Raw genomic sequence first — 15,711 nt, 5'->3', positions numbered from 1 at the left:
AAAACAGAAAAACAATAGAGAAAAAAATCAATGAAACAAAAACCCGGTTCTTTGAAAAGAACAATAAAATTGACAATATTATAGCAAGACTGCAAAGAAAAAGAGACAGAAGACACAAATTGCTAATATCAAGAATGAGACAGGATATCACCACAAAACCTGTAGATATCAAAAGAACTGTATGGGAATACTGTAAACAACTCTGCACACATAAATTTGACAACTTATGCAAAATAGACCAATTTCTCAAAAAATGCAAGCTACCAGAACACACCTAATATCAAGTAGATAATTTGATTAGCCCTATAAATTTTTATGAAATTTAATTTAAAACTTCACACACACACACACAGACACACACAAAACCTGGCTCAACTGGTTTCACTGGAGAATTCTACTAAATGTTTAACAAAAAATTAACATCAGTTGTCACAATTGTCACAATCAAGGATTGTGTAGACAATCCTTTTAGAAAATAGGAGTGAACGCTTCTGAACTATTTTTATAAAGCCAGTATTATGCTGATGCAAAAGCCAGATAAAGACAGTACATAAAAGTACTTCAGACTGATATTCCTCATCAATATAGATGTACAAATTCTTAACAAAATATTAGTCAATAGAATTCAGCAATATATAAAATGAATTATACACCGTGGCCAAGTAGGGTTTATTCCACGGTTGCAAGGCTGGTTCAATACTTGAAAAATCAATGTAATCCACCATACAAACAGGCTAAAGAAGAAAAATAATATAATCATCTCAGTGGATGCAGAAAAACATTTGATAAAATTTGACAATTGCTCATGATTTAAAAAAAAACTCTCTGGGAACTTCCCTGGTGGTCCAGTGGCTAAGGCTCCGTGCTCCCAATGCAGGGGGCCTGGATTCAATCCCTGATCAGGGAACTAGATCCCACATGCTGCAACTAAGAGTTCACATGCCGCAACTAAAAGATCCCTTATCTCAACTAAAGATCCTGCATACCACAATGAAGATCCCACATGCTGCAACTAAGACCCAGTGCAGCCAAATACGTAAATAAATAAATATTAAAAAAATAACTCTCTGGAAACTAGGAATAGAAGGGAATTTCTTCAACTTGATAAAGAACATCTACAAAAAAACCTCCTACTAACATTGTACTTAATGGTTTAAGACTGTATGTTTTTCTCTTAAAATCAGAAACAGGGCTAGGATGTCTGCCCTTACCACTGCTCTTCAACATATTACTGGAAGTTCTAGCCAGTGTAGGAAGGCAAGAAAATGAAATAGAAGGCATACAGATCAGAAAGGAAGAAATAAAACTGACCCTAACTGCAGATGACATATAGTCCATGTAGAAAATCACAAGAAATCTACAGCAAAACTCCTAGAAATAATGTGAGCTGAAGACTACAGGATACAAAATAAACATACAGAAATTAATTGTATTTCATTTTTTATTGAAGTAAAATTGACTTAAAATATTATATTAGTTTCAGTTGTACAACATAGTGTTGATATTTTTATATATTACAAAATGATCACTCCAATAAGTCTAGTTACCATCTATCACAATACAAAGTTATTCCAATATTATTGACTATATTCCATATGCTATATACTATGTTCCCATGACTTATTTATTTTATAACTGGAGGTTATAAAGAGTGCTATATACTATGTTCCCATGACTTATTTATTTTATAACTGGAGGTTATAAATTAAGAGGTTATTTTATAACCTCTTAATTTCCCTCACCTATTTCACTCATCTCCCCATACTCCTCCCTCTGGCAACCACCTGCTTGTTCTCTATATCTGTGAGTCTGTTTCTAGTTTGTTATATTCAATCACTTATTTTTTAGATTCCACATATAACTGAAATCATACAGTATTTGTCTTTCTCTGCCTGATTTATTTCACTTAGCATAATACCTTCTAGGTTCACCCATGTTGTCGCAAGTGGCAAGATTTAATTCCTATTTTATGATAAAAAAATATTCTACTGCATATATATACCATTTCTTCTTTATCCACTCATCTGTCGATGAAAGCTTAGGTTGCTTCCATATCTTTGCTATTGTAAAAAGTGCTGCAATGAACATAGGGGTGCATATATCTTTTCAAATTAATGTTTTTGTTTTCTTCAGATAAATACTCAGATATGGAATTGCTGGATCATATGGTGGTTCTATTTTTATTTTTTTGGAGAAATCTCTACACTGTTTTCCATAGTGGCTGTACCAATTTACATTCTCACCAACAAGGGTTCCCTTTCCTCCAATCTTCCTACACTATTGGTTGGAATGTAAATTGGTACAACTATTATGGAGAACAGTACGGAGGTTCCTTTAAAAACTAAAAATAGAACTACCATATGATCCAGCAACCCCACTCCTGGGCATATATCCGGAGAAAACCATAATTCAAAAAGATACAGGCAACCCAGTGTTCACTGCAGCATTATTTACAATAGCCAAGACATGGAAGCAACCTAAATGTCCATCAACAGAGGAATGTATAAAGATGTGGTACATATATGCAACAAAATATTACTCAGCCATAAAGAAGAATGAAATAATGCCATTTGCAGCAACATGGATGGACCTACAGATTATCATAGTAAGTGAAGTGAGTCAGAGAAAGACAAATATCATATGATATCACTTATATGTGGAATTTAAAAAGATGACACAAGGGAATTCCCTGGTGGTCCAGTGGTTAGGACTCAGTGCTTTCACTGCTGGGGCCCAGGTTCATTCCCTGGTCAGGCAACTAAGATCCCACAAGCTGTGCAGTGTGGCCAAGAAAAAAAAAACCAAGGATGACACAAATGAACTGATTTACAAAACAGAAACAGACAAACAGACTCACAGACTTTGAAAACAAACTTATGGTTAACAAAGCAGAAAGGGAAGGGTTGTGGGAGAGGAATAAACTAGGAGGTTGGGATTAAAATATACACACTACTATATATAAAATTGACAATCAACAGGGACCTATTGAATAGCACAGGGAACTCTACTCAATATTCTGTAATAACCTATATGGGAAAAGAATCTGAAAAAGAATGGAGATAAGTATATGTATAACTGAACCGCTCTGCTGTACACCTGAAACTAACACAACATTTTAAATCAACTATACCCCAATATAAAATAAAAATTAAATTAAATTTTTAGAAAGGGTTCCCTTTCCTCCACACCCTTGCCAGTATTTGTTATTTGTTGTCTTTTTGATAATAGCCATTCTGAAAGGTGTGAGGTGATATCTCATTGTGGTTTTGATTTGTATTTCCCTGATGATTAGAGAAGTTGAGCATTTTTTCACATGCCTGTGAAAAGATGGCATCTGTATGTCTTCTTTAGAAAAATGTCTATTCAGAGCCTATGCCCGTGATTTAATTGGGTTGTTTGTTCTTTTGATGTGGAGTTGTATGCATTCTTTGTATATTTTGGATATTAACCCATCGTTGGATATATCATTTGCAAATATCTTTCTCAATTCAGTAGACAGCCTTTTTGTTTTGTTGATAGTTTTATATGCTGTGCACAGAGTTTTTGGTTTGATGTAGTCCCATTTGTTTATTTTTGCTTTAGCTTTCCTTGCATGAGGAGACATATGCCAAAAAATATTGCTAAGACTGATGTCAAAGAGCGTAGGGCCTAGGTTTTCTTCTAGGAGTTTTATGGTTTCAGGTATTACATTTAACTCTTTAATCCACTGCCATGTAGCTATCTAGTTTTCCCAACACCATTTATTGAAGAGGCTGTCTTCTTCCTCATTGAATATTCTTGTCTCCTTTCTCATAGATAAATCGCTGATATAACTATGGGCTCATTTATGGGCTCTCCATTTGGTTCCATTAATCCACATATCTGTTTTCTGTGCCAGTATCATACTATTTTGATTATTGAAGCTTTATAGTATAGTTTGAAATTAGGGACTGTGATGCCTCCTGTTTTGTTCTTCTTTTTAAAAAATTTTACAATGTTGTGTTAGTTTCAGATGTACAGCAAAGTGATTCATGTTTATACATATATACATTATATATATATAACTATTATAATATACTGTATATAATATACTGTATAATATATAACTATATATAACATACATAATATATATAAAAATATGTTCTTTTTCAGATTCTTTTCCCATATAGGTTATTAGAGTACTGAGTAGAGTTCCCTGTGCTACACAGTAGATCCTTGTTGATTATCTGTTTTATATACAGTACTGTGTATATGTTAATCCCAACAACCTAATTTATCCCTCCCACCCAACCTTTCCCCTTTGGTAACCATAAGTTTTTCAAAGTCTGTGAGTCTGTTTCTGTTTTGTAAATAAGTTCATTTGTGCCATTTTTTAAGATTCCACGTATAAGCAGTATCACATATTTGTCTTTCTCTGTCTGATTTACTTCACTTATCTCTAGGTCCATCTATATTGCTGCAAATGGCATTATTTCATCCTTTTTTATGGCTGAGTAATATTCCACACTATGTGTGTGTGTATACATATATATATGTATATATATACCATATCTTCTTTATACATTCCTGTGTTGATGGACATTTAGGTTGCTTCCATGTCTTGGCTATTGTAAATAGTGTTGCTACGACCATTGGGCTGCATGTAGCTTTTTGAATTAGAGTTTTCATCTTTTCCAGGTATATGCCCAGGAGTGGGATTGCTGGATCATATGGTAGTTCTATTTTTAGTTTATTAAGGAAAAATCTCCATACTGTTCTCCATGTTCTTTTTTAAGATTGTTTTGGCTACTTGGGGTCTTCTGTGTTTCCATATAAATTTTAGAATAGTTTGTTCTAATTCTGTGGAAAATGTCATTGGTATTTTGATAGTGATTGCATTGAATATTTAGATTACCTCGGGTAGTATGATCTTTTTGACAATATTAATTCTATTAATTCTTCCATTCCATGAGCATTGTATATCTTTCTATCTGTTTGTGTCATCTTCAATCTCTTTCATCAAAGTCTTATAATTTTCTGAGTACAGGTGTTTTACCACCTTGATTAGATTTAGCCCCAGGTATTTTAATCTTTTTGATGTGATTGTTTATTGGGAGTTATTGATTACTGATTCAATTTTATTACTGCTAATTGGCCTGTTCATATCTTCTATTTCTTCCTGATTCAGTCTTGAGAGATTGTACATGTCTAGGAATTTATACACTTCTTCTAGGTTGTCCATTTTATTTATTTATTAAAAAATTTATTGTATATTGGAGTGTAGTTGATTAACAATGTTGTGTTAGTTTCCAGTGTACAGCAAAGTGATTCAGTTATACATATACATGTATCTATTTTCTTTTTCAAATTCTTTTCCCATTTAGGTTATTACAGAGTATTGAGCAGAGTTCCCTGTGCTATACAGTAGGTCCTTGTTGGTTATACATTTTAAATATAGCAGTGTGTACATGTCAATCCCAAACTCCCAATCTAACCCTCCCCCGCCAGCCTTCCCCCCTGGTATAGGCTGTCCATTTTATTGGTGCATAATTGTCCATAGGTATCTCTTATGATCTTTTGCATTTCTGTGGTGTTGGCTGTAACCTCTCCTTTTTCATTTCTGATTTTATTGGTTTGGGCCTTCTCTTTTTTTCTTGATGAGTCTGGCTAAAGATTTACCAATTTTATCATTTCAAAGAATAAGGTCATAAGTTCATTGATCTTTTCTATTTTTTTTTTAGTCTCCATGGCATTTATTTCTGTTCTGATCTATATTATTTCTTTCCTTCTATTACCTTTGGGATTTTTTCTCTTCTTTTTCTACTTTCTTTAGGCATAAGGTGACGTTGATTGAGATTTTTCTTGTTTCTTGAGGTTAGCTTGCATCACTATAAATTTCCCTCTTAGAACTGCTTTTGCTGCATCCCACCATAGATTCTGGATCATTGTGTTTCTATTTGCATTTGTCTCCTAGTTTTATTTGATTTCCTCTTGAATTCTTCAGTGACTCATTGGTTGTTTAGTAGCATATTGTTTAGCTTCCATGTGTTTGGGTTTTTTTGCAGGTTTTTTTCCTTGTAGTTGACTTCTAGTTTCATATTGTTGTGGTTGGAAACGATGCTTGATATGACTTCAGTCTTCTTAAATCTACTATGACTTGTTTTGTGGCCCAGCGTGTGATCTATCCTGTAGAATTTTCCATGTGCACTTGAAAAGAATGTGTATTCTGCTACTTTTGGATGGAACTTCTATATACCTACTAAGTCCATTTGGACTAATGTGTCATTTAAGGCCAGTGTTTCATTGATTTTCTATCTGGATGATCTGTCCATTGATGTAAGTGGGGTGTTAAAGTCCCCTAACATTACTGTGTTACTGTCAATTTCTCCCTTTATGGCTGTTAGCATTTGCCTTGTGTATTTAGTTGCTCCTATGTTGGCTGCATACATATTTATAATTTTTATATCTTCTTGGATTGACCCTTTGATCATTATGTAATGTCCTTCTTTGTCTCTAGTTCTGGAGCTAGTGTTGGAAGGCTAATGGGTGGGGCTGGGATCCAGAGGGTCCAGGGCCTGGTGTTCACCCACTAGCAGATGAGGCCGGGTCCTGGGGCTAGTGCCGGCCCACCTGTGGGTGGAACCAGGTCCCAGTGTGTTGGAGTTGATGTTGGCCTGCAGGTGGATGGGGCTGGGTCCTGGTGTGGCTGGGAGCTCAGTACAACAGCCAGCCTACTGGTGGGTGGGTCCATGTAACTGCCCAGCTAGCTGTCTGGCCTGGAATGTCCCAGGACTGGTGCTGATTGGCTGGTGGGTGGGGCCAGGTCCAGGCAAGTAATAAATTAAAGGGAAGGTTCCAACATGGCGTTTACCAGCACCAATATACCTGTGATAGGATGAGCTCCAAGAAATGGCTGCTGGCAGCTTGATGTCCCCATGATGAGTTTCAATTGCCTCCTGTCTCTCTGAGAGGCTCTGCAAATCAGCTCTTGGTTTGACCCAGGCTCCTTTCAAATTACTGCTTCTGTCCTGGGTCTTGGAGTGTGTGAGATTTTGTGCATACCCTTTAAAAGTGGAGCCTCTATTTTTCACAGTCCTCTGGCTCTCCCAAAAGTAAGTTCCACCGGCCTTCAAAGCCAAATGTTCTGGAGTCTTATCTTTCTGGTCAGTACCCAAGGTTGGGGAGCCCAACGTAGGGCTCAGACCTGTTGCTCTTTGGGGAGAACCTCTACAATTGTAATTATCCTTCCATTTGTTGCTCATCCACCCAGGGATGGGTCTTGAATACACTGCAACTCCACCCCTCCTACCTGCCTCATTGTGGTTCCCTATTTATACCTTCAGCTGTAGAATATCCTTTCTTTTAGTCTTCAGGTCATTATCATGGATAGATCCTCCATAATAGTTTCAATTTTGTTGTGCCCATGGGAGGAGGTGAGCTCAGGGTCTTCCTACTCCACCATCTTGGCCCTTGACAATTTTTTTTTGGCCCTTGAAAATGTTGTGGCAGAAGGAACTCCATGGCTAGTGATGAAAGATCAGCCTTTATATGTATTATTTTCCCCTATATGTAAAGCATCATTTCTCTCTGGCTGCTTTCAATAATTTTTCTGTCTTTAGACTGACATGGGCTTAATTTCCAAAATATACAAACAGGTCGTACAATTCAATATTGAAAAAACAAACAACCCAATCAAAAAATGGGCAGAAGATCTAAATATACATTTCTCCAGGAAGACATACAGATGGCCAAAAGGCACATGAAAACATGCTCAGCATCCCTAATTATTAGAGAAATGCAAATCAAAACTGCAATGAGGTATCACCTCATATCAGTCGGAAGGGCCATCATCAAAAAGTCTACAAATAGGGGCTTCCCTGGTGGCACAGTGGTTGAGAGTCCGCCTGCTGATGCAGGGGACACGGGTTCGTGCCTCGGTCCAGGAAGATCCCACATGCCGTGGAGCAGCTGGGCCCTTGAGCCATGGCCGCTGGGCCTGTGCATCCGGAGTCTGTGCTCCGCAACGGGAGAGGCCACAGCAGTGAGAGGCCCGTGTACCGCAAAAAAAAAAAAAAAAAAAAAAAAAAAAAAGTCTACAAATAATAAATGCTGGAGAGGGTGTGGAGAAAAGAGAACCCTCCTACACTGTTGATGGGAATGTAAATTGGTGCAGCCACCATGGAGAACAGTATTGAGATTCCTTAAAAAACTAAAAATAGAGTTGCCATGTGATCCAGCAATCCCAATCCTCAGCATATATCCGGAAAAGATGAAAACTCCAATTTAAATAGATACATGCACCCCAATGGTCATAGCAGCACTATTTACAATAGCCAAGATACGGAAGCAACTTAAGTATCTACTGACAGATGAGTGGATAAAGTAAATGTGAGATACACACACACACACACACACACACACACACACACACACAGGAATATTACTCAGCCATAAAAAAATTTGCAGAATGAAATTCTGCAATTTGCAGCAACATGGATGGACCTAGAGAATATTATGCTTAGTGAAATAAGTCAGACAGAGAAAGACAAATATCATATGATATCACTTACATGTGGAATCTAAAAAATGATGCAAATGAACTTATTTACAAAACAGAAACAGACTCACAGACATAGAAAACAAGTTTATGGCTACCAAAGGGGAAACGGGGGGCATAAATTAGGAGTTTTGGATTAACAGATACACACTGTGGGCATATGTTTCTGCCAAATTTGGGAATATTTATTTAAGTTATTAAATATAAATATTATATATTATTTCTTTGAGTACTTTTGCAGCCTTACCCTCTTTCGCCTCTCCTTCTGAGACTCTGATTGGCACAAATATTAGATCTTTTGTTATAGTTCCACTGATCCCTGTTCATTTTTCAATCTATTTTCTCTTTGTTATTCAGATTAGATAATTTCTATTGTTCTTTCTCCAAGTTCACTGATTATTTTCTCTGTTGTCTCCAATCTGCAGTTTAACCCATCTTTTGTGTATTTTATTTCAGTTATTGTATCTTTTAGTTCTTAATTTCCATTTGTTCTTTTGTATATCATATCTCTTTGTAAGACTTTCTATTTTTAATTTGTATCAAGAATGTTCAGCAAATTCCCTGGCTGTCCAGTGGTTAGGACCTGGTGCTTTCACTGCACAAGCCATACAGCACAGCCCAAAAAAAGAATGTTCAGAATTGTTTGTCAAAGCATTCCTCTCTCATGGCTGCTCTGAAATCCTTATCAGGTAATTCAGTCATTTGTGTTACAGTGATTTGATTTTCTATGGATAACACAAATCTATTGATTTTCTTTCCTCAGTCAGTTTGAGATCTCAGTTTGATATCTTTCTGGTTCTTGGTATGATGAGGGATTTTCAATTCAAACCTTAATATTTCGGGTATTATTTTATGAGACTCTGGATCTCATTTAAATTTTGTGTTTTAGCAGGTCTTTTCTGACACCACTCTGGTGGGTGAAGGAGGATGCTGTCTCGTTACTGCCAAGTGGGAGTAGAAGTCCTAACTCCCAATGTGCCCTTGTCTGACACTTCCACAGCAGGAGCAGGTGGCATACCTTCTTACAGTCTGGCAATGGTAGAAGTCTAGGTTCTTCATTTGGCCTTTGCTGGTAGGGGTAAGAGTGGGCTACAGTTTTTCTCTAGTGTTTGGCTGGAATAGAGTAGTTATTATCTAAAAGATTTCTGTATTACTAGGTTGTTCCTTCTGCGTACTTTGGCTAGAGAGAGCAGGCTTTTCTTGGTCTGCACCTGTTGGTGTTTCTGGGCTGCCAGCTTGTCCTGCACACAGTCTGGGATATATAAGGCACAAAGAAAACCCAGGGAACTCACTACTGCAGCATTCCTTGGATCCCAAGGCCCTTAGGCAATCTGTCACCTTCTGTTCACCTTCTAGAGTATCTTGTGCTTGTTTTATATATAATATCCTGAGCTTTTACTTTTATTTAGCAGGAGGAATAGGGAAAAGTATATCTATTCCATCTTCCCAGAAGCAGAAATCTAGTTGGTTCTTTTGAACATGCTAATTTGACCATATCACTCTGCAGCTTAAAACATCTCAATGGCTCCAATTACCTACAGGATCAAATCCCAAAACAGAAACCTCACTGAGGAGGAGAGACTGTGTCACATACACTTCTACATTCCCAAAGTCCAGCATGGCTCTTATAAGTAATAGTCACTCTGAATGCCTAAGGATTAAAGAATTTGGGCTTAAGTTAATGCATTTCCCATACCAGTATATGTTCTGGTGAATTATACACTTTCTTAAAGACTATTCCATAGCCAAAAGTATGATGTACTTGCATAGACGTTTTTGCCCTGAGTCAAAGCATTGAGAGAACTGTCAAAGCTAGAACCACACATACCTTCTACAGGCAACCGCCGCCGTATGGCCAGGCGTTCCATTTTCCTCTGTGTCTCTGCCAGACTGAAAAGGACCCCATATACATATTGACGAGCTGACCGGAACAGGAGAGCAGCTGGAGGCAGCTCCATGTTACACTCATCCTCAATACATACAGGGATCTTAATCTCACCCTAATGAGAAAATGGTACAGGAGAAAGGAGAAAATGAGTTACCCCAAGGTTTGGAATTGAGCTGAGAAGAAACAGTAATGAACTGTAGCCTCGCTATTAAATTTTCTACTTGTATTTAGACAGAATTTCAGACTAAAAAAAGTTGTAACAAGCCAAACTGACCATAGGCAGCTTAAAAGCTAAATTCCATTTTTAAAGTCTCTGCTATGACTATCTACAGCTGACTAAATGGAGAAAATTCATCTTAGACATTTTGCTGAGGGATAGATTTGTATGGTAAGACTGGAGGAAGGGAATAGCTCTGGAGAAGTAGATGGAGAGGTAAAGAACAAGGGCATAATGCCTCTTCTTAGAGTGTGTCCATCCCTAGACCAGAGTCCACAAACATGGTGCATTATCTTCTTCAAAATCTCACAATTATACTTCTCTTCTAGGCCTCATTTACTGCACAGTCCCATCTTTTGCTGGTCTCACCTCACTAGAGACCCTTGATACAATGAGGGGCCCCAGCACACTTGATCTCCTTTCAGATACAATCATCAGAATTTTCTCTGGTAACTTACAGTCCTAGGAAGTGTGAAGTACAGTGTTAAGAGCAGGGAGGTAGGTGTTGATGTGTTCTCTCACCTTAGTGAGGACATGGTAGATATATGGGTACATAAGACCCCTTCGATGTCTGTGTTCAGCAACCCGCAAGACTTCTGGAGCTACTGGAGGTAAGGGTGGAATGGTGATGTCCATATGGTTCCTCGTAGACATAGACAGCAGAGATGGGATGTGGGGCTCACCATCACCCAGGCTGGCATCTGAAACTCCAGCATCGATAGGCTGTACCCAAGACCCTCTGTCACCATTTGGATCCTCCCATCCAGGCTGCTGCTGAAGTGTTTCTGTGATGTGACTAAAAGGTTTTAAAAGATAGTGTAGAAGAGAGAAGGGGGGTTGATAATGACATTCCAACTCAAGATGCCTGTTCTGATTCCAAGGAATCTTAACAAACCCTTTGGAAGCCAGGATACTGGGTTAGCACTGGACCTGATACCTTTCTTCTCAGTGGCCATCACTATCTTCCTGGCTTTTTTCATCTGATATAAACCAAAGCAATCAAAAGTCATGGGAACTGGGCTTCCCTGGTGGCACAGTGGTTAAGAATCCGCCTGCCAATGCAGGGAACACAGGTTCAAGCCCTGGTCCAGGAAGATCCCACATGCCGCGGAGCAACTAAGCCCGTGTGCCACAACTACTGAGCCTGTGCTCTAGAGCCCGCGAGCCACAACTACTGAGCCCATGTGCCACAGCTACTGAAGCCCGTGTGCCTAGAGCCCATGCTCTGCAACAAGAGAAGCCACCGCAATAAGAAGCCCGCTCACTGCAACAAAGAGTAGCCCCCACTCGCCACAACTAGAGAAAGCCCACACGCAGCAACAAAGACCCAACAGAGCCAAAATTTTTTTTAAAAGTCATGGGAACCATTCTGAATCCTTTATACCTTATAAGAGGCCATGTTTAGAGTCTGCTCATGTTCTAAGGAAATAACTACAATTTAAAATCTCAGAAACTTCCCTGGTTATCCAGTGAGTAAGATTCCATGCTCCCAATACCGGGGGCCCATATTCAGTCCCTGGTTGGGGAACTAGATCCCGCATGCATGCTGCAACTAAGAGCCTGCATGCCGCAACTAAGGAGCTCGCATGCCGCGACTAAGACCCAGTGCAGCCAAAATAAATGAATGAATAAATAAATATAAAAGCAAACAAACAAACAAAAACCCAAAAAACCCTCAAATCAGCTCTGTCTCCCAGGAATAATCTGCTTGGAGTAATAATCTAAGAACAAATGAGCTTATATAAAATCTCACTGTTTTAATCCTCAGAACCCTGTCTTAGTTACCAAGCAATATAACTGCATACTCAACTGTTCCAATACCTCAACTCTATAAAGTCTTTCAAGTTTTTTTTCCATTCAACCTACTCCCCTTCACAAATTTAGAGATGATAGACATGATACATAGCACACCCCTACCAGGGCTTCCCTAACCAGCTGCTATGCTGCCTTCTACCTCAGTGGCCTGGGTATCTGAAAATTACCACTTGTACAGGGTCCAGATGAGCATGAAGTAGCCAAGCATAGAGAGAATTTTCCTACTTCACTTAAGAGCAAAGAGTCACAGAGAAAAGCCAGGAACATACACTTTCCCACATTCCCTACCTAGGTTACCGCAAAAGAATACAGATGCTTCAGAATTCTGTTCCCTGGGGTGCCTGTACAGATACTTACTCAGAGCTGGCTCCATTTGGCTCATCAGCATCAGAGGAAGAGGAGTGGGAAGAGTCTGGTCCCAAAGGAGGTGAGGCTTTGGAAGTCAGGTAATTGGGAAACTGGGATGCAGAGGAATCATAAGAGACAGCCCAACTGGCAAAGGGGCTGTCCTGCAGCATGGGATCCTCAGAAAAAGCATGGGATTCCCCCAAAGCATGGGGGGAGAAGAGAAGAGAGGAGTTGGGTCCCACTGGGAATGGTGGTGGATATTTCATTTTCTGGGGCACGTGGTGAGAAAACTAAAGGACAAAACAGACAGAAAAGCTCTTTATTTAACATTTTACCAGGCTCCAAGATGGTTTCCCCAGAAGTTGTGACATAGTGGATGATGCCAGTAGCTGGAACTGTTTGGATACAAAGAACCTACTGAGAATAACAAGAAATAATTCTAACAGTGATGTATGGACAGAATCCTCCAAAGGCAGGACAATGGACAAATCTATGTCTCCTAGAACCATTCTTCCAACATTATCTAATTTACCTTCACAATGCCCTAGTGGTTACTGATTTGGATGTTTTCTTTACAGAGTCTGCCAGCCTCAAGTTGAGAACATGACATTCTGATAGTACTGACATTCTGATAATACTGAATCACCCTAACTCCTTAACTCAGATTATAAAAATCGGGAAGCAACCCAAGTCTAATGCTATCAAATGGTGTCAAGCTTCTTAAAAGATATTTACCATTGGCTTTCCAGCAGAGATAGTGCCCATTTGATTTCGTGGAATGGGAGGATTTCCAAGTCGATTATTCCGAAAACCTGAAGCAAAGAGAAAGGGCTATCCTTTAGTCAATCCTAATAACTGTACCCTGTTATATTCTGCTAATCTCAAAACACCTGAGAAATTATTATTAATAAATAAGTTAACAATTTATTGAAGAGCTACTATGTGCCATGCCAAGAACCTTACATAAATTATTTCTTCTGATAACAACCCTATTAAGGAGGTATCCTGAGCCACATTTCATACAGATGTGACTTGCAAAGATCACACAGCTAGTACATAGCAGAGGTAGAATTCAAACTCAGGCCTGATCCCACAGACAGGGCAATTTTACATATACCAGGCCACAACGGAGATTAGCACCAGAAGAAGCCCAAGCTAAGGAAATAGCATTGGATCCCATCTATAAATTCAGGAAATGAGGGCCCTGTTTCATGTCATCTCTCTTATTACATGGAAATCAAAAGGATGTCTATCAAATAGGAAAGACTTCTAGAAGGGTGCAATACAAATAAGTGATTCCACTCTGTCCCAGGAGTTCCTGAGGGACTAACTCAGTTTCCTCTATAGACAGAGCAGCTCGGGGTCAAATGGAAGCCTTACCTAGAAAGGAGGAGGGACCCACTGGCAGCGAAGAGAGTTTGGTTGTGACTGAATAGTACTCAACTGCTTTCTTGAATCGTTCTATTTTATCTTCTGTCCTGGACTGGATGTTGGAACATCAAATGTTCAGAAGAAGAAATAACATGAGAGTGTCTTTGTCATGCAATTTATAATTTGAGAGTCAAAACAGTAGCAGAAATCAAATGTTTAAAGAAACCCAAGGGAGCAATTTTTCATGCTGCAGAAAAGTTTAGGTAGGGAGAGAGCATTATAGAACATAAAAGATGGAATACTTAAAAAAATTAAGTTTAAAAATAAATAAAGTTTACTTACATTTTGTGCTATTCTAAAATGGTCACATGATCATTAGAAAAAATACATAAAGATAGGAGAAAAAAACTACACAGTACCATCACCCAAAGATATTTTGGTGTGCTTCCTTCCACTAATTTTTTTTTTTTGGCTGTGTTGGGTCTTCATTGCTGCGTGCAGGCTTTCTCTAGTTGCAGCGAGCAGGGGCTACTCTTTGTTGCAGTGAGCAGGCTTCTCATTGCAGTGGCTTCTCTTGTGCGGAGCTCAGGCTGTAGGAGCACGGGCTTCAGTAGTTGTGGCACGCGGACTCAGTAGTTGTGGCTCTCTGGCTCTAGAGTGCAGGCTCAGTAGTTGTGGCGCGTGGGCTTACTTGCTCCGCAACATGTGGGATCTTCCTGGACCAGGGCTCGAACCCGTGTCCCCTGCATTGGCAGGCGGATTCTTAACCACTGCACCACCAGGGAAGCCCTCCACTAAGTTTTAAAATACATTTTTTTGTTGAAGTATGGCTAGTCTATTTTTTTTTTTTTTTTTTTTGCGGTACGCGGGCCTCTCACTGTTGTGGCCTCTCCCGTTGTGGAGCACAGGCTCCGGATGCGCAGGCTTAGCGGCCATGGCTCACGGGCCCAGCCGCTCCGCGGCATGTGGGATCTTCCCGGACCGGGGCACGAACCCGCGTCCCCTGCATCGGCAGGCGGACTCTCAACCACTGCGCCACCAGGGAAGCCCTGGCTAGTCTATTTTAATACACATATTTTTTCTATAGTTGATACCGTACTCTGTGTACAATTTCATATCTTGCTTTCATTACACTACAAGATAATTTTGAATGGCTGAATATTTTATCATTATACATATATCATAAATTATTTAACTACTTCTCTAATACCTGACATTTAGGTTATTTCTCACATTTGGCTATTATAACTTACACAGAAAAGAACATATATGCACGTATAAGTTTTTCTGGATTTCAGATTATGTCCATATGAAAATGTCCCCAAAGTGGAATTATTGGTTCAAAAGGTATGAATATTACAACCAGAACCTCTTAAACATATACAAAATCCACAATGTGAAATCACTATATATCCACCAGAATGGCTAAAATTAAAGACTATAAATATCTAGCACTGGCAAGGATATAGAGTGACTGGAATCCCAATACACTGCTTGTAAGAATGTATATTGGTAGAGTTGAGAAAACAGTCTGGCAGTTTCTTATAATGTTAAACA

General features: G+C 39.0%; 1 protein-coding gene across 7 annotated transcripts in view; it reads right to left on the bottom strand.

The window, feature by feature from the left end:
• FAM120C (family with sequence similarity 120 member C) overlaps positions 1-15,711 on the bottom strand; it is a 135,282-nt gene that overhangs the window by 75,614 nt on the left and 43,957 nt on the right. Inside the window, exons 5-9 of one of the 7 annotated variants that reach the window (XM_060138507.1) lie at positions 14,164-14,266; positions 13,519-13,595; positions 12,793-13,073; positions 11,143-11,416; positions 10,344-10,515 (exon numbers count right to left, since the gene is read on the bottom strand). In XM_060138507.1, coding sequence (XP_059994490.1) covers positions 10,344-10,515; positions 11,143-11,416; positions 12,793-13,073; positions 13,519-13,595; positions 14,164-14,266 — 907 coding nt within the window. Of the gene's footprint in view, positions 1-10,343; positions 10,516-11,142; positions 11,417-12,792; positions 13,074-13,100; positions 13,201-13,518; positions 13,596-14,163; positions 14,267-15,711 lie in introns of those variants that run through there. The other 6 variants (XR_009538562.1, XR_009538563.1, XM_060138508.1 and 3 more) reach the window with 6 other exon arrangements.

This window comes from Lagenorhynchus albirostris, chromosome X (genome assembly GCF_949774975.1).
Source record: "Lagenorhynchus albirostris chromosome X, mLagAlb1.1, whole genome shotgun sequence".
Taxonomy (NCBI): Eukaryota; Metazoa; Chordata; class Mammalia; order Artiodactyla; family Delphinidae; genus Lagenorhynchus; species Lagenorhynchus albirostris.
This window is presented reverse-complemented; position numbering and strand designations above follow the sequence as displayed.